This window comes from Eurytemora carolleeae, unplaced genomic scaffold (assembly GCF_000591075.1).
Source record: "Eurytemora carolleeae unplaced genomic scaffold, Eaff_2.0 scaffold990, whole genome shotgun sequence".
Classification (NCBI taxonomy): Eukaryota; Metazoa; Arthropoda; class Copepoda; order Calanoida; family Temoridae; genus Eurytemora; species Eurytemora carolleeae.
This window is the reverse complement of record NW_019396963.1, coordinates 74,075-96,673: the sequence shown is the minus strand read 5'-3', so window position 1 is coordinate 96,673 and position 22,599 is coordinate 74,075. Positions and strand designations below refer to the sequence as shown.

At 31.4% G+C, this 22,599-nt stretch overlaps 1 protein-coding gene across 2 annotated transcripts in view; it reads right to left on the bottom strand.

Annotated features, from left to right (window-relative positions):
- LOC111710568 (uncharacterized) overlaps positions 1 to 20,728 on the bottom strand; it is a 44,654-nt gene extending 23,926 nt beyond the window's left edge. Inside the window, exons 1-9 of one of the 2 annotated variants that reach the window (XM_023484674.1) lie at positions 20,635 to 20,728; positions 9,427 to 9,591; positions 6,876 to 6,944; positions 4,107 to 4,193; positions 3,237 to 3,271; positions 3,062 to 3,124; positions 1,472 to 1,555; positions 628 to 706; positions 340 to 441 (exon numbers count right to left, since the gene is read on the bottom strand). In XM_023484674.1, coding sequence (XP_023340442.1) covers positions 340 to 441; positions 628 to 706; positions 1,472 to 1,555; positions 3,062 to 3,124; positions 3,237 to 3,271; positions 4,107 to 4,193; positions 6,876 to 6,944; positions 9,427 to 9,450 — 543 coding nt within the window. In that variant the 5' untranslated portion in view covers positions 9,451 to 9,591; positions 20,635 to 20,728. The remainder of the gene's footprint in view (positions 1 to 339; positions 442 to 627; positions 707 to 1,471; positions 1,556 to 3,061; positions 3,125 to 3,236; positions 3,272 to 4,106; positions 4,194 to 6,875; positions 6,945 to 9,426; positions 9,592 to 20,634) is intronic. The other variant, XM_023484673.1, reaches the window with a different exon arrangement.
- Between the last annotated feature and the right edge of the window lie 1,871 nt (positions 20,729 to 22,599).

Below are 22,599 nucleotides of genomic sequence, written 5' to 3'. Positions count from 1 at the left end.
TTTTTTTTTTAATCATGAAATTATCAGCTACTTAAATGTCCAATATGTCAATAAATATGACCTAGTACTTTTTTTGTAGTTTATCTTGTATCGGAATAATTTAACTATGCACTCAAAATACGGCAAAAATAGCGTAAACATAAAGATAAACATTTAAAAACGCAAAAAGTGAAAACAGAAAAACCAAAAAATATGGGTTAAATGGGTTCTAAAATTCAGACTTACTGCCACTGGACCTTAAACAAGGACTTCTAGTTTACCGTGGTTTAAAGTTATCGCTTGAAAAAACGTCGAAAGTTTTACTAAGCTAAAGAAATAAGAAGAAATCCTCTGTTTTACCTGGATACATTTTTGCTCGACATCTTCTATAATTTTCTTCTCGTTTTCTGTCACTATGCCAGCTTCACACACATGGTCCAGTGTAGGAAACCTTTTCTTCACCTTCAGGAAAACTTTAGTTTGAAAAATGTCCGCTAGATGTCAACCGGGACATAAAAAAATGGTACACGCCAAGCGCCACAAAAAATCTTTTTTCTTTTCCGCTTTAAGTAAAAGGTAAAAAGTTTTATTTAAACCCAGATGCCATTATGGAAAAAGAAAATTTTTGAATTTTGATTAAATTCCTACCTGGACACTTGTCATCCTCAAGGTTTGTATTAAAGCCAGGATTAAATATCTAGCTATCGTTCTCCTCATCAATCTTCCACTAAAGTAAACAGATATTAAAAGGGACAATTTTCTAATTTGGGATGTTGAAAAAATTTTCCATGGTCATAAAACTTAAAAGAGATTGTTTCAAAAAAAAATTTTTTTTTGCATATTTCTTCTTTAGAAAGGTTTCAAGAAGAAGAAAGTTCACTTATGGCATAAAAGAATAGGAGCAGTATTCACTGTAATTTGTAATTGTATGTATTGAAAAATATTGCTCGATTCTTATAGTTTCTCTATGTTTTTTTTTGGTGATCTGGCATAGTTCTCACCATGTTCTCAAGTTGTTATTTTTGTATTATGAAGCATTGTAGCTCCAATCTTTATATAAACTAAGAACCATAAACTAGACAATACATGACAGTTGGTGAATAGTTTAAAATGTCATCTTCCATAATTTGTTAAGTTGTTTGATACCGAAGATGATGATAAGAAATACTAAATGGCTGTAATATTATAGTAATATTGATTTCAAACAAATATATATTTATATTTTGTGGTACTGATCCGACGGTTTAAATTAATTCTCTCTTTTTTCACGGATTGAGCCCTAAGTTCCTACAAACTTAAAGAACCAGATTTAAATAACGAATTAAATGCAGTTGATTTGAGGTGTCCGATTTCTTTTTATTTCTTACCAGATTTCAGCAGTTATTTAACAGGGTTAAGAATATCTTAAGCTTGTTATCAAAAGCGAAATGTAAATTGTTGTTTTAAATGCTAATAAGTGGATTGGTGACCCATGACCACCTTTTATGCTTACCGGTCATCTTGCCCCTGTATACAGGTAGAGATAAACAGGCAGCAGGAGTCAGGCCAAGGGATCACTTTGTACTGTCCCCACCACCTTCATTAAAGGGACTGTTATTGTTATTTATAAGTGATTCATCATTTAACAAGAGGGGTATGCTTAATTCAACGGTAACCTTTAATCTCATATAATCTAAGATCTGACAAATCTTTTATGGGTACCATTGTCAATTGAACATCCCAATCTATTAAAGGGAGTGACCGGCTATGTAAGGTAGTTGAACTTAGTATGCAGGGTTGTGGAAAACTTCTTTCGGATTCATTTGAGACATATTAAACTTTTTAAAGATCTGTAAATCTTGAGTTTGAGCACAAATTCAACGTTCAAAACTCCTACTTTGGGGGTGGATTTGTTTTCAGAACTAGTTTTTTTTAATTATTAAATAACGACAAAGAAAAATAAAGTAAAAATTATACAGCAATCTAATTAAATGGTTAGAAACATATTTCTCAAAAGAAATCAATGCTAAAATCGATTATCATTATTATATTAAATTTCATATTTTCTTTGAATTTATTCGCAGATTTCTTCAAATTCTTCAAATGTCGTCTTTTCAATAATAATTCTAGAAAATCTGCAGAAAATCTTTGTGAATAATTAGATAATAGAAAATAATAGTTGAACAAGATTACTTATTTTCGATGAAAAGATTAATTTTTATTTTATCAACACGTTCCTATACATGACGTCTGTAGTTTATTGTAGAACTTTTTTTTACATTTTATGTCGTCGTTATTCAATGATTTAAAAAAACTAATTCTAACATTTTTTGTAATTTTAAAACTTTTTACAATATTTTTCTTGCCATTTGAATATATCGAATAGAAGATTTCTAAAAATTGATAAATAAATTATAGAAGAACAATCTCGACAGAAAGTTGTAAGTTAGAGCGCTGTATTTTATTTGGTTTAAAAACGTACAAAAAATATCTTAAACAGGCAAACCTTATTTTTATGTACACCTTAATATTTGAAACTACAATTGTATGGGGATTGGAATATTTGAGTTTGAGATAAGTTTTATTTTTATTTTCCATGATAAAATTGAAATTTTCAAAATTTAACAAATTAAATTTTGTTCCTGTATCCTGACATGTCATGGTGTCATGAACTAACCCCGGGGTCATGTGAGATCCCACAAAAACTTATAAATATATACGATCAAATTTTACTTACACTTGTCACAAACTTTAATTTTCAATCCATATATTTTTTTTCTGAGAATAAATATTTCTAATCAGAGCTGGTAACTTTTGTGTTCGAAACTCATAACCAAATCGCTTGATTTGATATCAACAGTGGGTACTTTCAATTTGAGGATCAATTCTTAATCTCTTCATTTTAGTATTCCTTTCATGAAACGATTCCCATGCAGGATTTCAAATAAAGATTAATTTAATCTACAGATTAACAAATGATTGTAAAATCTGCGTATCCAAATACAAGAGTTACCGGCTCAAGGTACAGGAATTAGAAAATTAGGATTTGTGGCAAGTGTTCTCTTCCTTTTTAACTTTTGATTTGTAAATTATCAAAGATTACCTTGTGATGATTATTGAAACGTAGAAGCCTAAAACGAAGGTGACAGGTATCAGATCAGAAAATCTTGAGAAAAATCCAAATTTTTTAATACAAATTTTTTCTAATACTATTTTTGATTTTTGTTATTTCACACTCATAACATTTTCATTAAAATTTGACAAATTTAGTGTTTTTCCTTTCACAATGCATGGTGATCTGCTCAAATTTACTCTGAAAAAAAATAATCAAAATTTAGAATATGTTTGAGAAAACCAAAATCTTTGAAAAGTTCGTAGTAAATATATATATGAAATTATATAATTCATAAAACCAGATTCCATTTACTCATATTCACGAGAGAGAGACAATTCTTTAAATATCTTAGATTTCGTTAATATTTAAACTTTTCTTTTCAACGAAAGATATGAACAGATTTATTTTATATTTCTATGTTATTTCTACAAAAAATTTCCATAGTTGCCAGCCTCTTTTTGGTGATTTCATAACCAAGTTTGCGACCAAAAAAATTTGTTGAACTTCTAACCAAGTTTGTGACCAAACAAATTTGTTGATCTTCTAACCAAGTTTGTGACCAAACAAAATTGGTGATCTTCTAACCAAGTTTGTGACCAGACAAATTTGTTGAACTTCTAACCAAGTTTGTGACCAAACAAAATTGGTCTTCTAACCAAGTTTGTGACCAAACAAAATTGGTGATCTTCTAACCAAGTTTGTGACCAAACAAAATTGTTGATCTTCTAAACTAGTTTGTGACCAAACAAATTTGGTGATCTTCTAACCTAGTTTGTGACCAAACAAATTTGGTAATCTTCTAACCTAGTTTGTGACCAAACAAATTTGGTAATCTTCTAACCAAGTTTGTCACCAAACAAATTTGTTGATTCTCTAACCAAGTTTGAGACAAAACAAATTTGTTGATCTTCTAACCAAGTTTTGTGACCAAACAAATTTGGTTTCTAATGATTGTGTCTCAAATAAAACAATATCGAACAAGAAACTTGGAAAAAGTGAAGTTCTGTTTAATCTTCAGATTTAACATAATTACCTTTCCAGGCTCATTTAGGCCAAATCTGTACAGTATAGACAAAGAGAAATACAGCGCCATGTACAAGAGTAGGTTCTGCCATACCAGCTAAACAAATAGAAGTACAGTACACTGTTCACTGTACAATAGTAGGTTCTGCCATACCAGCTAAACAAATAGAAGTACATTACACTGTTCACTGTACAGTAGTAGGTTCTGCCATACCAGCTAAACAAATAGAAGTACAGTACACTGTACACTGTACAGTAGTAGGTTTTACCATACAAGCTAAACAAATAGAAGTACAGTACACTGAACATTGTACAGTAGTAGGTTCTACCATTCCAGCTAAACAAATAAAAGTACAGTACACTGTACACTGTACAGTAGTAGGTTCTACCATACCAGCTAAACAAATAGAAGTACAGTACACTATACACTGTACAGTAGTAGGTTCTACCATACCAGCTAAACAAATAAAAGAATAGTACACTGTACACTGTACAGTAGTAGGTTCTGCCATACCAGCTAAACAAATAGAAGTACAGTAAACTGTACACTGTACAGTAGAAGGTTCTGCCATACCAGCTAAACAAATAGAAGTACAGTACACTGTACACTGTACAGTAGAAGGTTCTACCATACCAGCTAAACAAATGAAAGAACAGTTGTAGAGAAGAATAATAAGTGATCTACTTGCAGTATAGCAGCCAAATAAATTTGTTTTCTCATATTGGATGTAAAATCATAGCTAGATGAGCTAAGAGATCATATAGTCGTACCACCAATTTCGCAAAAATTTGCTCTTTTTCTTAAAGGGAGTTTTCGCGAAAAATGAAAGAGGGTATATTAAAAAGCGATTATTTTTCGCCGTAAGCCTATATACCCCCTTTTATTTCTCGCGAACACTACTTTTAAACCTAGATTAGAGTTACTGTACTAAAATAGGCACAAAATTTGCCGCCATCTTTAGAATTTTATTTCAATAATTCGGCGGTACTAATAAAATCTATTATTTTTCAACGTTGGCAAATTGATAAAAATGAATGATTCTTGCAGACTATTAAAGAATCTCAAGTCAATTAGTTTTGTAAATTCTATAAAATATTAATACTTTTGCTAGCTTATGAATATATAGAACGTTTTAAGAACGTCAACACCATTTCTATTAAATAATTTCAGAGTAAATTTATTCAATTTTTTTTAACCCTATCACGATTCAGGATTGTGTTTTTTTCTAAATAACTTAAAAACAGCTGACATTAGAACGCTAAAATTTCTTCACTTTTTCAACTTCAAAGTTGAAAAAAAATATTGATTTTTTTTATGCTTAGGGTAGGGTGGAGGAGAGTCAAACGGCGGGTCGTTGTTTCAAAAAAATCAGAAATGGCTAATCACTTTTTAAATTAGCCCTTGAAAAATGGATATAATACATGTGTCACTTGTAAATATTTGTCAAAAGTAAAAATATTTATTTTTTCCGACGTACTCATTGACCTTTTGTCGACTAAAGATAGAGGTCTATTTTTTTTAATGAGCAAGCCTACTCTAAGGGCAGAATCAGTGGGGGGGGGNGGGGGGGGGTGGAAAGCAATCGGGATAGGGTTAATAATAATTTCTAAATCAAATGTAAATATGGATGTGCAACCTAGATGTAAATATTATTGGTGCAAGAAGATGTCGTGTTGCAAGCAACAACAAAACAATATTACAAACTTAATCATTATCAATACTATTAGACTGTTCTGTGAATTTAACCTTGTACTTTATTTTAAATGTTTTAACATTATTCAATTTCACATTTAGATAATGTTTTCTTTTACCAGAAAATGGACGATTAATTCAGTTACTCAACAAAAAGTTTAGATTTAGAATTTAACATACATTTTACGCAATAAATTGCATTAATAGTTTTTGGAAACAGAAATATTGAAAAATATTAATGATACTTTAAAAGGCAGAAGACAATTCTAACTGAATTATAACAAACATAAAAGAACATTGACATACCATGGGACACTAAAGAGAAATTGAGAAATTATATCAATTCCTGTATGATATCAATAAAATTCATCCTACAATCAAGTTTACTCTAGAACATAGTTCTCCATTTTATTGTGGTTTAAAGAATGAACATGACTGTTGGTGCCACAGACAAAAAGTATTCCATTCCTTGACACAAAACTGTACATTGAAGATGGAAAAATCACAACAGATCTCTACAGAAAACCCACAGATAGATGTGTGTACCTGCTTCCATCATCTTGCCACCCAGCACATATTTCTAACAACATACCTTATTCACTTGCATACAGAATTGTACGAATTTGCAGCAAACCAGAACTTAGGGATGCACAATTCTTAAAACTAAGGGATTTTCTTCACAGCAGGGAGTACAATTCTTCAATTGTCGACTCTGCTATAGTCCGATCTAAAGCTATACCTAGAGAAGTTGCTTTAAAGAAAGTGGATAAAAAGGATAAACCAGATCGAGTTATATTCTCTATCTCATTTAATCCCCAGCTGCCTTGTATCTCCTCCATCATACAGAAACATTGGAGAACCATGGTCCAGGATCCTTGGATGAAGGAGGTTTTTCAAAATCCGCCTATGGTTACCTATAGGAGACCTCCTAATCTCAGGGATAAACTCATCCAAGCCAGAATTCCAGAATTCCTGTCCTTCTAGCTGTTGTTGTCTGTTTTATTTGACAAACTGTCCTTAAAGCTGTCTCTGTCTGTCTGAATTAACAAACTGTCCATCCAGCTGTATCTATCTGTACTAAATTACCTTATAAACGCTTCCCTTCCATTTGAAGAGAAGTTTCCAGAATGCTCCTAAACCAGTGCAGGTAGCTACCTAAATAGTATATTTATGAATTAGCTGCTTAATTAATATATTCATTGGAGGTAGCCACCTAGATAGAAAATATATGAATTAGCTGCTTAATTAATATATTCATTGGAGGTAGCTACCTTAATAGTATATTTATGAATTAGCTGCTTAATTAATATATTCATTGGAGGTAGCTACCTTACNTAAATCCCTGTCCTAATCCTTTAATTTTGTTCCTAATTCCTGGACAATCTTTTTATTGTTCCTAAATCCCTGTCCTAATCCTTTAATTTTGTTCCTAATTATCAATTTTTTTGTTCCTAAAAAATCTTGCCCCCCCCTCACTTAAATCCTGTGTCCGCCCCTGGGGGTAGCTACCTTGATTACTATAATTATGATGAGCTGCTAAATTAATATATTCATTGGTGGTAGATGGAGGTAGCTACCTTAATGAGTGTAATCATCGAAGGTAGCTACCTTAATTAATTCATTCATTAAAGATAGCCATAATTAATCAATCAATGAATTACTTACAGATAGAATTATATTTATTAATTAGTTTATTAAATCAATCCCTAGTAACTAATCTAACTGAAATCTGGTCAATTATTCATAAAGGAATATTTACATGCATGCAATAACTGCATTGAACAGATATAACACAATGATTTAACATATTTTTGATTTCGTTTCATTCTTTTATCATTTCCTTCCTATTTGTCATCATTCAATAATGCCATCTTTACATTCTTACTTGGCATTCTTACATTCCTATTTGTCATTCTTACATTCCTACTTGGCATTCTTACATTCCTACTTGGCATTCTTACATTCCTACTTGGCATTATTACATTCCTACTTGGCATTCTTACATTCCTTTTTGTCATTTTTACATTCCTACTTGTCATTCTTACATTCCTATTTGTCATTCTTACATTCCTACTTTTCATTCTTACATTCCTACTTTTCATTCTTACATTCCTACTTGTCATTCTTACATTCCTAATTGTCATTCTTACATTCCTATTTGTCATTCTTACATTCCTATTTGTCATTCTTTCATTCCTACTTGGCATTCTTACATTCCTACTTGTCATTCTTACATTCCTACTTGTCATTCTTACATTCCTACATGTCATTCTTACATTCCTACTTGTCATTCTTACATTCCTATTTGTCATTCTTACATTCCTAAACGTCATTCTTACATTCCTATTTGTCATTCTTACATTCCTACTTTTCATTCTTACATTCCTACTTGTCATTCTTACATTCCTACTTGTCATTCTTACATTCCTACATGTCATTCTTACATTCCTACTTGTCATTCTTACATTCCTATTTGTCATTCTTACATTTCTACTTGTCATTCTTACATTCCTAGTTGTCATCCTTACATTCCTAAACGTCATTCTTTAATGCTTGTATGTAATCGTAACAATGCTACATGTTATCCTTACATCCCCCTTTCCTTACATTCTTCCAATTTTTTCATTAAACATGGCATTTTATCCAAAGAACTTATCACGAACTCATATCAAATAATATGTACTGCAGTGTTTGGGAGGAATGTAAACACTATACACAATCTGTACTATCGAGGTTAAACTATGCTTACATTCCTCCCTGACACACTCAACTAAGCTAGTGGGGTAGGTTAAATATGTACTGCAGTGTTTGGGAGGAATGTAAACATCATACACAATCTGTACTATCGAGGTTAAACTATGTTTACATTCCTCCCTGAGCCTGAAATTTAAAAGAGTATCGTTAAACGAAACTCCCGAGTTTCCTTTTTGGCGACTTAACATTTGTGTAGATTTTGTTTTAAGAGCTTCGAAAAAAATGGAGAATATAAACAAACTGAATTATATGATATTTCATAACAAAAATATTTATTTTCACAAAACTGCCTAACTCCGTTCATAAAACCCGGGTTTTAGAACTGGTTTTTATAACGATACCCTGTCTTAATTTTTTGGCTCTGACACACTCAACTAAGCTAGTGGGGTAGGTTAAATATGTACTGCAGTGTTTGGAAGGAATGTAAACATTATACACAATCTGTACTATCGAGGCTAAACTGTGTTTACATTCCTCCCTGACACACTCAACTAAGCTAGTGGGGTAGGTTAAATATGCCTATGATTGGCTGGGTCCTGTACAAAGTCTGGCCGTGCCATCAAAGTTGAAACCGGTCCTTCATAGGATAGGGTCAGGCCAGTCGCACTTTACATAAGACCGGTACAAGGCTTGTTCGAATTTAAATTGACCCAAGTCCACCGTGCAGAAACTATAGTACACATTCTTAATTCTGTCTATTCGTATTCCTTGATTTCTTCTTAAAATCTATTTTAAAAGTTTAAAGAGACTGTATTCGTTATTTTAAGTAAGCTCTCGTAATATAGTTTAGACAAAAGGGTACCGCGCGTTGTGAATTGGACATGGCAGAAATAAAATATTTCTTGAAATTACACGCATCTACTGTCCCATGATTTTAACTAACCTCTCTGGTGTAGGATATTGTCATATTTCACCGGAATCTGGTATCTACCAGACTATTAAATGCTATTGTTCTTCTGATCAAATCAGAACATAAATCTTGGACGCTTCGTGTCACCGGGAATCATCTGTTTTCAATCCATGAAATGCGTTTCTAGAGCTCATGTTTCTGAAATAAATATGTTTTCAGATTTGATTAAGAATAATATAACGCCTGCTCCAAATTAATCAGTTTTGGTCCGGAATGAAAAAAAGAAAGTTAGGTTTTGTGTTTTATCTCAAACAAAGAATGAATACAAAATACCAATTAAATATATCTTGCTTAACATACACTATTTTTCTCTAATAAGATTTATACGCAGTAGATACTAATGAAAAATAAGAAAAAGCATATTTTTCTATGGAAAAATTTAACGGTTTTTGATCAAATGGAATAAATCTTTAAACTGAGAAGTTAAAAAAAATTGTTTTTTAACAAAACAAAAAATTCGGTCAAAGACACAATATTTAAGAAAAATATAGTTTGTTAAAATATCATCCAACAAACTTCCTGTAATCACAGTATCAAAAGAATTCTTAATGTGTATCTTGTAGAAATATAATTTTAGCCTTCTTAATATATCTTTACATTAATTTAGTTTGTACCTTTTAATCTCGAATTGTTAAAAAATAGCAATAAAATGCTTTTATTATTGCGTGAATACGCTGATGTATAAAGAGAAAAAAAATAGGGTGTCACGTATTCTTTATTGGCTTTGAGTTTTCTAAAAACTAAATTTATGGTAGTGCAAATTAAGTACACAATTTGCCCCCCCCCCCCAACCTTGGTTACAAACCAAAATGCAAATATATCAACATTGGAAAACCCAGGGCTGAGTTCCCCGTAACATTCACACTATCATTATATGCATATATACACTCGGGGCTAATCATTCAACAAAATATATTAAGTTATAAAATACAAGAATACAAGAATACAAGAATATAAGAATACAAATATAGCAGATTTTAAATTTAAAAGACAAAATTAGAAAATAGTGGAAAATATAGACATGTGAATATGAGTCATGGCTCCGACATAATTTAATCCTTGTTTGAAATTGTAAACCTCTGCTGATAAAACTTGCATTACATAAATAATTAAACACATTGTTATACTTTACTATACACTGTACATTACACTGTACAGTACACTGTAAATTACACTGTACAGTACACTGTACAGTACACTGTACAGTACACTGTACAGTACACTGTACAGTAACACTGCACAATGTACTTTGTTTACTTTTTTTGCTGATAGGAAATGGCCGATGTAACTTGTGTTCACAATAAAAGTTTAAATCCTTTGTGTATTGGGCCATTTAAAAACCGACTCAGCTTTTGAGATTTAAAGAGCGCAAATGAGAACGTATTAAAAAGATTGACAACTACCCTTTTTTGATTTTTTTAATTTAAAATTTCTAAAATTTACTCCTGCTTTATGGCTATTCAGAGCTGGGAACTTTTGAATGGTGGATATCGGGATTAATGCTTGATCCTCTCTTTTTCTTAATCTTAAGATTTAAAAAAGCTTGCTCTCTTGTTATTCATCTCCAGATTAAATAACCGATCGGGATTAAGGATATCCCATTCAAAGGTTTTCAGTTCAGTAATTGGTAATATCAATTCTTTTTATTCTTACGTTTTTGCATAACTTTTTTGACCGAAATAAAGTGTTTAAAACGTCTTTTTGATACATTTTCACTTGTTTTGTGGTGAAGAAAAGCCTGTAAAAGTTGTGTACAGTTTCTAAATGTATTTACACCAGAAAAGACATGCAAGAAGAAAACTGCAAATATCAAATCCAAGATGGTTGCAAAGTTTCACTTTGCATAAACAGAAATTCAAAACAAAAGATTGTAGAAATATTGATTGCAATATTTGTATGGCAAGAAATCACAGCTACACCCCCCTCCCCCTCCTCTCCTCCTTGCCAATACAAAAATAATTTTAAATCATGAATTCAAGGAATAAGATTATCATGTTTCAACACCGTATTACTTTTTTCAAAATTTTGCTAAGAGCAAAGGAAGGGGGGGGGGCGGTAAGGTCTGAAGTCCACTCATTTTATTATGATAATTTCAGCACAACTATTAAAACTTTTAAACGTTTATGAAAAAGAAAGTCTGCGCAAAATACTGAGCAATTTAAAGTCGGCGATGTATTTTTCAAACTAGAAAAAAATTCAAACTCAATTGAAATTTCTATTGTTTTGTTTTTATGTTTATGCGAATGTAAACGTTGTTTCCAAGTTTTCTATAATATTTTTTATTGCATGAGTGAAAAGCAAAACAGAACAGAAATATAACAATAAAAAGGCAAATAAAAAAGAAGAAAAGCAAAAAAAGTAAATTCAGAAAAAGACGAAATAGATTAGAATATAGGAAAAGATTTTATATCCATAAAGAGTAGTGTACAACAAGATTAAAGAGAGTAGGACAAGATTTAGGAGAGTAGGACAACATTTAGGAAATTAGGACAACATTTAGGAAAGTAGGACACAATTTATGAGGGAAGGACAAGATTTAGAATGAAGAAGTGTAGGAAAAATTAGAATTAGGACTAGATTCAGAAGAGTAGAATAAGATTTAAAAGAATAGGACAAAATTTAGGAGAGTAGGACAAGATGTAGAAAAGTAGGATAAGAGCAGGACAAGTTTAAGTAGAGTAGGAAAAAATAGAGTAAGTAGTCCAAGCAACTTTATATAGAGATCAAGGTTAAAGAGCTAAATAAAGTAGGATAGGACCTAAGAGCTATTCTACCGTCTTTGGATAGGACGATATGTGCAGAGTAGAAAATGACAATATAGAGTAAAGTAGGACAATGAGAGTACGGTAGGACAATGTAGAGTAAAGTAGGAAATTGTAGAGTAAAGTAGGACAATGGAAAGTAAAGTAGGACAATATAGAGTAAAGTAAGACAATGGAGAGTAAACTTGGACAATGTAGAGTAAAGTAGGACAATGTAGAGTAAAGTAGGACAATATAGGGTAAAGTAGGACAATGGAGAGTAAACTTTGAAAATGTAGAGTAAAGTAGGACAATGTAGAGTAAGATAGGACAATGTAGAGTAAAGTAGGACAGTGTAGAGAAAAGTAGGACAATTTAGGACAATGGAGAGTAAAGTAGGGCAATGTAGAGTAAGGTAAGACAATGTAGAGTAAAGTAGGACAATGTAGAGTTAACTTGGACAATGTAGAGTAAATTAGGACAATGTAGAGTAAGGTAGGACAATATAGAGTAAAGTAGGACAGTGTATTGTGAAGTAGGACAATTTAGACTAAAATTGGACAATGTAGAGTAAAGTAGGACAGTGTATAGTGAAGTAGGACAATTTAGACTAAAATCGGACAATGTAGAGTAAAGTAGGACAGTGTATAGTGAAGTAGGACAATTTAGACTAAAATCGGACAATGTAGAGTAAAGTAGGACAGTGTATAGTGAAGTAGGACAATTTAGACTAAAATCGGACAATGAAGAGTAAAGTAGGACAGTGTATAGTGAAGTAGGACAATTTAGACTAAAATCGGACGATGTAGAGTAAAGTAGGACAGTGTATAGTGAAGTAGGACAATTCAGACTAAAATCGGACAATGTAGAGTAAAGTAGGACAATGAAGAATAAAGTAGGACAATGTAGAGTAGGAAATTGTAGAGTAAAGTAGGAATTTATAGAATAACGTAGGACAATGTAGAGAAAGGAAGGACAATGTAGTGTAAAGTAGGACATTGTAGAGTAAAGTAGGAAATTAAACAGTAAAGTAGGACAAAGTAGAGTAAGGTAGGACATTGCAGAGTAAAGTAGGATAATGTAGAGTAAAGTAGGATAATTTAGAGTACAGGAGGACAATGGAGAGTAAAGTAGGACAATTTAGAGTAAAGTAAGACAATGTAGAGTAAAGTAGGACAACGTAGAGTAAGGTAGGACAATGTAATGTAAACTTGGACAATGTGAAGTAAAATAGGACAATTTAGAGTAACGTAGGATAATGTAGAGTATAGTAGGACAATGTAGAGTAAAGTAGGACAATGTAGAGTAAAGTAGGACAATGTAGAGTAAAGTAAGGTAGGACAATGAAGTGTAAAGTAGGACAATATCGAGTGAAATATAGGACAAGATAAGAAAATACAATTTTCTTTTGTAAAGTTGAAATGCAGAAATGATATATGTTATCAAAGAAACAAGATAAAAATCTTCTACGGTTTAGTTGCTAGAAGCATAAAAAGATATAATCTAGATGCAAGGGTATGCCCCCCTCCCTCCCCTCTCCCTCTCCCTCCATAATGACCCCTGAATGTCAGTGAACCCTTCCAAAAACCCTCTCGGTCGTTTTATGCAGTTATATAATCCAAAATACTTTAGCATGATTTTAAACACAGAAAATATGTATTTCGAATCCCGCTGAACTACATAGAAGGAGTAACTCAAATTTTTAAGACATTACTAGTATGCCTTTGTGACCTCGTTGCTTCTCTTGTTTTGATTACACGCAGAAGTATGTGAAAAATATATGTATCCTGTTTCATAGGACATTTAAAACACGTTTTTACTTCTCAATAGCTCTTTAATAAGAGGAGCTCTGTTTTTATAAAGATTTCAATATAACGTTGAATTTACTTTAGTTCAGCGTGGAATATTACAAATTTTATAAATATGCTTTTACGATATTTTACTAAAGGAATTGAGTCTTTGTCACATATATGTCCCTATATCTTTGCAACCTGATTGTGTGAACTTTTGATATTTCAAACTTAGATTATTTGATATAACAGAAATCATAGTTTGAAATATATAAGGTCCACGACATTAGGTTAAGTAGATATATAGAGATTAGAAAATCAGAGTTAGTGGCAAAGACTCAATTCCAAATGCAGGGAAATTGAAAATAAGTACTTTTTTAATTTAAAATGTATTAGTGGAAAAAAATCTAGTATGTACTATAATAAATTTTGCAGAAAATTAGTTTTACCGACTTTTGTTATACCATAAATATTTTATGAAAATTAGGTTTACTTAAGCCCTATCTCTCAACGAAGGCAAAGAAGTTTAGATGTTTACACAACATATTTATATTTATAAAGACGAAGATATAAACACAAAGAAAACTACAGACCTCTTGAAGTTTAAAACAAATTTTTTTAATATTTTTCAGTCTACCTCTACACCCAACAGGAAAAAGGAGAACTGTTTCTTTGAGAAGAACACAAGTAAAATTTCGCTCACAACCCCATTAATGTCTTTTAAATGTCCCTTAAGAACTGGAGTGCCTGACAACCTAGCTCTGGCAGTAGTAAGGAGTAATAGAACTAGGGAGGTTTGTTTTAGTTTAATTGTAAACAAACAGAAGTACGCTATTAACCCATGGTAGCCCAAGTCTGGCCCACAAATTACAAACAATGTTCATCATCTTCATTGTTATTTCCACAATACATGAGTAGAAATTGTAAAAAAAAACCTTTTCACCAGTTTCCTTAATATTCATTCATTGGATGGCGCGACATATATAATATTAGTAACTTGAGATATTAGCCAACAAGTAAAGAATAATTTTGTTTCAGTATTATGCTTTGTTAAGGTTTATTATTATTATTTTTTTAACGCGTTTTGACTTTTAAAAGTTTAATGTTTCAAATTTATAGCTTTACAAGTTTTGTTTAACCATGCAAGATCTTTACTGTGACAGAATAAGGACGAATGCATTTTTTTTAATCGTTTCTTAATCAACAATTCCTTTGGCTTCGTTCTTTTTTTCTTAGTGCAAACTTTTAATCAATGTTGTCTTTTCATTTAACATTTAATAAATTTAACAATTGTTGAAAAGAAACTGAATTCTTGCCCCGAACTCTTATTTGATAAACCCTATATCATTGCAACCCAATATGCATGTAGTAAATCTTTGATATTTCAACTTAGGAATTCTATAAAAATCAAAGAATCTAAGTTAATAATAGCAAAGGTTTACACAATCAGGTTGCAAAGATCTAGGGATTTAAAAATTTAAGTTTGTGATACTTAATTCCTTTCTAGAAACAAACACAGAACTCTAGTTAAGATTTCAGATAATCACAGTGTACACACAGTTCAGAAAATATTTGGTTTAAAAGTGCAGTTTACTCACAAAAATTATCCATCAAAATATTATCTTTCAATAAAATAAACATTTATTCACCAAATTTCAATGATATAATATTTCACAATTTTCTTTTTTACATTAATCCATTTATATTTTGACAGATCATACTAGTAAATATGATTTAAGGATTAAATGTTAATCTGACCGCAGAGAAAGATGAATAAGACTTGTTCATTCAGAAGTGAAGAGCTTAGGAAATGTGTTTAAGAAGAAAAGATAAAAAATTCTATATATTAAAAACGTATTGTATCTATATATTATAGACGTATTGAATCTATCTATTCATCTGTTTTTCTATGTACAGTTTATAAAATTTTTAAGTAAATTGATTGAAAATGAAGAATGATTGAAGTACTGAAACTTCTAAATAATTTTTGGATAAAACCTACGAGGTGGAAAATAATAAATACAGTTTCAGAGGTTAATTGAATGCCTCAGCGCCATAATTATGAAACCGCTTTTATTTTACATCCAACAGAATTTATAGATCAACCTTGTAAAATTTACTTTTTGAAATTAAAAAAAAAAACTTTTTATCACGAATGTATTTTTGAGATTACTGATATGCTTTCAAATGGATCAAATTCTTAAAAAAAATGTTCTGGATTTGTATTGATTATGTTGCAAATATTACTCAGTACACACTGTATTCTTATACAATCATTTAACGCAAGAAACGGAGGATTCATATTACTTCTAGGAATCAATATGATTCAATCAATCAATCAATCAATGAATCAAACTAGAAAAATATATTATTTTAAGTATTTTCTAAAAGGGAATGTTCGCATATTTAGGATGAGATCACAGGACAAATCACGATGATTGATATAACTTAAATGTCAATGATTTCTTTACGAATAAAACTAGTGAAAAAATTTTTGTGTGAACTCACACGACCATAAAGGTTTAGGGCGGCCGACCAGGTTTTAAAAATATCTCAGATTTTTTTTTAAATTTTACCCAAAAAAGGAAAATCTTCTAAATCTTTTGGATTTTTTTGTTTTGTATTTTTAATAGGAAGAACGCCTGGAAGTTTAAAATAAAAGAAGTGACCGGCAGTTGAACCGAGAGCGCATGCGCATTGTAGAACAAAATTTTCAAAAATAAAAATAAATCGACATTTTTTTTAAGACAAATTTAAAATTCTAACCATTCCCTGGGATCATGTAAATCGCCATAATAAGTTGAGCTGATCAGTTAAGCCGTTTATTGGACATAGACAGACAAGCAAAGTATAATATATATATAAACTGTATGTACTTTTGTATAGTGTATTCTCACTTCTCTATAAACCTTTTCTTCAATAAAAACAACCGTATTTATTTAGGAGCTAATAGCTATAGGAGTTAATAATGAATCTGAGATTGGTTTTATTACGTTTAGAACTAAACAGTAAACATAACTGTTATTCAACTGTTAGTTAAAATCCTTTAAACAACAAGAAAAAAAGATTTTTAGATTCAGTGTTGTTTTCAATCTCTGAATCTATTGGAAATGTTTTTCTTTCTCTCTGCCAAAAAAAAAATAATAATAATAAAAACAAAAAATACCCATAAGCCTGCTAAAAAATATCTAAAATTATGTCTAGTCAACCTGAGACTAAACCTTTTAAAAAAGAATTACGTAAACTTTTTAATAAGGGATTTAATTTTAATCCCTAGGATATAGAGGATATCCACCATTTATAGCTCCGACAGATGATTAGGACTTTAAATATAGACTACAAATCAGACAACATGAATTAAATCATCCAGGGAAACCGACTAAGTTTAAAATACAAAAGTTGTAACCTCAGAGTCAGAATTTAATGAATTTGAGCCGTGTCTCAAATCCGTCAAAAACCGGTTTCAATTGAGCGCCGGCTTAAATCTTGAAACATTGAATACAGTTGTAGGTGGGGCCAACCATATTTGAGCCGCGTCTCAAATTTAAGCCCTGGCTCAAATTCTTTAAATTCGGCCTCTGATTAAACGATTTTAACTAATGTTAAACCTACATTTAAGAGTGTGTGTGCATTCTTCATTATAATTCTTTATTCGAACATAGCTAGAGAAGTATGAAATCATTTATTTAATTTTGTTAAAAGGTTGTTGTACAAGGGGATTCTTTAATGTTTAGTAACAATTGTATTAAAAGTAAAACACGGTTGTAACTTTCAAACCAAGTTTCCCGCGTCTCGAAAAATGAAAAAAGAACTGAATTCTTGCCCCAAACTCAAATTTTCTAATCCCTATATCTTTGTAAATGTTTGTGTTTTTATTATACATTCTGTATATATAGATTTGCAACATTTTTGTTTGAAAGAGAGATATTTGCATTCATTCTGACGGTGCATATTAAATGTTTACAAAATCAGGTTCCAGAGATGATGGGATAAGAACACCTGCAGACTTTATGACAGTAACGTAATATAAATTTTCAGAGCGGAGAACTTTTTAATATCTAATTTTGCAAATATGATTGTTAAAACGATAATCAAATTTACAAATAGCCCTAGTCCTGCCATTTCAAAAATGTGGTCTGCCTTTTTTGAGCATTTAAAATTGCCAGAGATATATGATAAGCTTCAACCACTGACTGGGTACAATTACATGTGGGATACCGAATAAAGATTAAATTAATCTACAGATTGACAAAATACCGAGATCAAGTATTGATCACTGCATCCACAATACAAGAGTTCCCAGCTCTGTCAATAAAAAGTTTAATGTGCAACAATGCCCCCCCCCCTCCTCCTTCTCACTCAAATATGAAAATGAGAAAAATAGTAATTTGTTTGATATTTTGAAAAGTTGGTGGAATAGAGTTTTTCCACCTCACGTCTTACTCATTTTACCTTCTTACCCCCACTGCACAGCTAAAGAAGTTTCATAAAGCGCGGAAGTGAGTAAGACCGAAGCGCGCCGACCTGGGCCGGAGTTTAGTGGAACGGTCGAAATTTTTGCATAAGCAAAAACGATGAAGATATATTTTCTGAATAACTATAAATCTGTACTTTTCGAGGCTCTAAAAAGGTTTGTTCCAGTTTAAACTGGATTCAAGTACTTTAAAGAGCTCTCAGAATTATTCCTGGAATCCATCGTTTCTTTGAAATTCACTAGAATTCTTTAAACAATTAAAGAGAATACTCACGAATATGAATATGGTAGGGAAACATACTAAAATTTCAAATATCTTAGAATTAATTGTAAAATTTTAGTTTTTTCACTGACAAAATGACAGTTTTTGATTGTATTTATTCTATTTAAAAATATGAATCAGTATTTAAGAATTAAAATGTTAATGCAAAAAGTATTTTTTTAAAGATGAATGATATTTGCGAAAAACTGTATTTGTTGTGTAATAATATTATGCATTTGTAATTATTTTTCTCAGGAACTCATATTTTTATTTCAAACTTGACTTTTTTGCATGCATTTTATGGGCCTTGTTTTCTCAGCACCCGCGAGAGAGAAATGCAAATATTTTTGCAAATATTTTTCTAATTTTCTTTTCTAATTCCCAATCTCGGAAAATATTAAATTTTCAAATTATTTTTTAGCATTTGGGTGAGGCCCTGTTGGAAATAAAAATTATAAAAATAATCGAATTTAGGATTAAGTATTATCATTTAGTAATATTTTATCTTCATTTTTTGGAAAAATGAAGAAAAAGAATAATGTTAAGAAATGTGAACCATACGGCATAACCCACCTCCACAAGTTCACGAGCTACTACCAACCAACCAAAATGTTACTAGGTTTCTGTTCCTGTCAGCGGCGCAACTAGCAATTTTGTGAGGGAGGGGGGCGAAATAAAATTTTGAGGGGCTGGGTAGGGGAAACATTTTTTAAAAAAAACCGCTACAATTTCAGACTTTGATGTATAAAAACAGCATTTTCTAATTGTTGAAGGGTTGGCTCTGTGCTTAATAATTAATATAACAAATTCTTATAATATCCATGGTTTGTTCTTGTGTTTGAAAAAATTTTCTTCCAACAGCTTTAAAATGAAAGACACTAGTAAATTAAACATGTGCGCGAAGCGGCAAAAAAAATTTGGTTCTTTTCATGTATTTCTTAGTGTCTGTTAGTCACTGGCTTTATTCATATTCACGATGTTTATTAAGTCCCTTATTACAGTCTACAGCAATTTTTGTGTAATTCATCCACTACGTACTAGTCATCATATTTATCCACTTTACACTATACTATACTATGTACATTGTATACTATACTATGTACATTGTATACTATACTATGTACATTGTATACTATACTATGTACATTGTATACTATACTATGTACATTGTATACTATACTATGTACATTGTATACTATACTATGTACATTGTATAGGCCCTTAATCGTAGGTCTGTGCAGTAAGTATTAAGTAGTTCCTGGCAGTACTTGACTAAATATTTCGTCTGTCTATAAGCCATAAAAGTCTTTCTGATCGAAGTTTGACAATAATGGGCTTACCCTGTTTTCCTCTTATAGTCTGCAAAACTTCTAATAGTTTGATATAATCCTTATTATATTTCTTGTCATTGTAACATATGCACAGGTTTATAGAGAGCATTAATCAAGAATGACTTGACTTTCCTTAAGTCGAAAACGAGAAACTAGTTAAAAATTCTATCAGCAATTCTGCGCGATGCGCCAACGAAAAATTTTGGAATGTTTTCTTCATTGACAAAATTTGATTATTAAGCTTAACGCAAAAAGGGATAATGATCAATGTGGGATATTGTATAAGGATCGAGTGCGTATAATATAGGTGAGATAAAGAGTATGATAAATAAGGATAACCGAGGGGGGGGGGAGGAAATGCATGAAAGGAGAGTGTAAAAGAAAGGACATAGAGAGAGAGGGAGACGAAAGGAAAGGAAGAGAAGAAAGGACATTCTAAGAGAATATTGGGAAGAAAAAAAAAGAGCTCAAACTTATAATATAAAGTAACATAAAATAAAATGTATGTTTTTAAAGACTGCTATATGTATACATTTAAAAGCCCAGAGTTCATTTCAGATCTTTCTCAAGATGTTAGACCTACCTGTACAGAAGAGTAGGAAGTTTCGAACGATAGATTTCTAACGTATAGTTTCCGTGGCTACGGTTTGAACTTGGGCACGTGGAAAGTAGTTTCGAACTGTTCGTTAATTATTAGTTGAATTAAAAAAACGAAAATTCTCAATGGCCTCCTAAATGTTTTCTAAATAAAAACTTTAAATTTAAATTTTTAAATGTTAGATTGAATTGTCTCTAAACTGCATAAACCGAAAGTCAAAATTGGAAATTATCAATGTTTCAAGGTTTCAAGGGTACCGTTGTTCATCGGGTATACCTCTCTCTAAATGCCTCTCACTTAAAATTACATCGTTTGATAGCATCGAAGCATCGAAGTTTTACATGGATAATTTTTATTTTATGGTTTAGGTTTTCACGCTCAGAGTACAAACAAACAATTGAAACAATGGCTATTTTCTAAAGTTTTAAGCTTGTTTTATAGATGAAGTATTAGAGCTTCAGGTTCCAAGGTTACAACTTTTCTAAGAAAAAAATTAACCAATAAGAAAGTTTATCCCATTTCTCCAACCAACCATGTCCCTGCGATTCACCGGTATTTCAATATCTCCTTGCGATACAAGATTTAGTTAATTCGGACAATTCGTGGATTTCAAGATAACAACCGCCTATTATTGTATGATCTTGTAAGTAACTCAAACTTTAAAAATGCTACAAAAAACTGAAAGATTTCTGTCTTCAACCTCCTTGGGAAGCTCTTTCACTACTGGATCATGGATTTAAGAAGATAGTGAATGAGATAGAAAGCTCTGGACTAATGGATAGATTGGTAGATAGATAGTAGGTTAGAAAGCAAAGGTTATGATAGATAGATAGATATCCCCAGAGAAAGCAAAATGCGCCGACGTAAAACGTGAATACAAGAAGGGAATAAAATGATATATTTATCTATCTATGCAGTCATCTCAATTGCATGCTCTAAATGCTCGTATTTTTAAGCTGAACAAGCTTCTTTCTCCGAGATTTAAAAATTACACAGACGACCCCCCCCCCCCTCCTTGTTCTCGGGGTTGAGGTGAAACCATGAGGATTCAGGTTTATTGATATTATCCCAGCTCCTAGCATATATTATTAGTCGGAGAATTCGAGGAGTCTAAGTCACGAATATACCTTTAGGCACATGATAACATCATGCAGGAGAAATATACACCTTTAAAAAAGTAAGGGCTAGGTCGCTTAGGGTCAAATTGTCAAATATTGTAAAAGAAAGCCGTGTTCACTGATTTTACTCGGAAATGTTTTTATTTTTATTTTTAGTTCAAGAATCCAAATTCTGTTTTTAACGAAGCAAAGTCTGAATTATGGTTTCCAACATTTTTAAAACTTGATATTTCATTTAATCATATTTTCATTACTGTAATTATGAACATTTTTAAAGGGACCGTTCACTTATTTGGGTAATTTTAGGGTAAAGTAAACAGCCTATTCGCTCTTGATTGGTAATAGTCTTACTTTTCAAAGACAACTGTGGCCGGAGAAAAAGCCGATTTTTTCGTTCAGAATTTAAACGGAAAGGGACGGTCCCTCTCTATAGACACTATTTAACAGCAGCCCAATAACATTTAAATTTATTATATTTTAATGTCATTATGTGTTCGTTATTATGTACTAAAATCTGAAAACTTTTGATATTTGAGTTAGCAAGAAATTTACGTTTTCCGTATTAAAACATGTAAAATGTGTTTACAAAGACGACGTCTCTACGACAATCAATTCATCATTACTCGTATTTTGGTTCGTAGATTTTGTATATTTTTTTCCCGTATGTGCACAACTTTTCATTTGTCATGCCGCGTTCAATTCAGCTTTTTACACAGGCAATACACAATTTTTAATGCGATAAAATAGTGTTATTTAGAAATAGAAAGTTAAAAAACAAAAAAAAATTAAAAATGATGACATTTACAATTAACGATTAGATACTGCAGTTTAA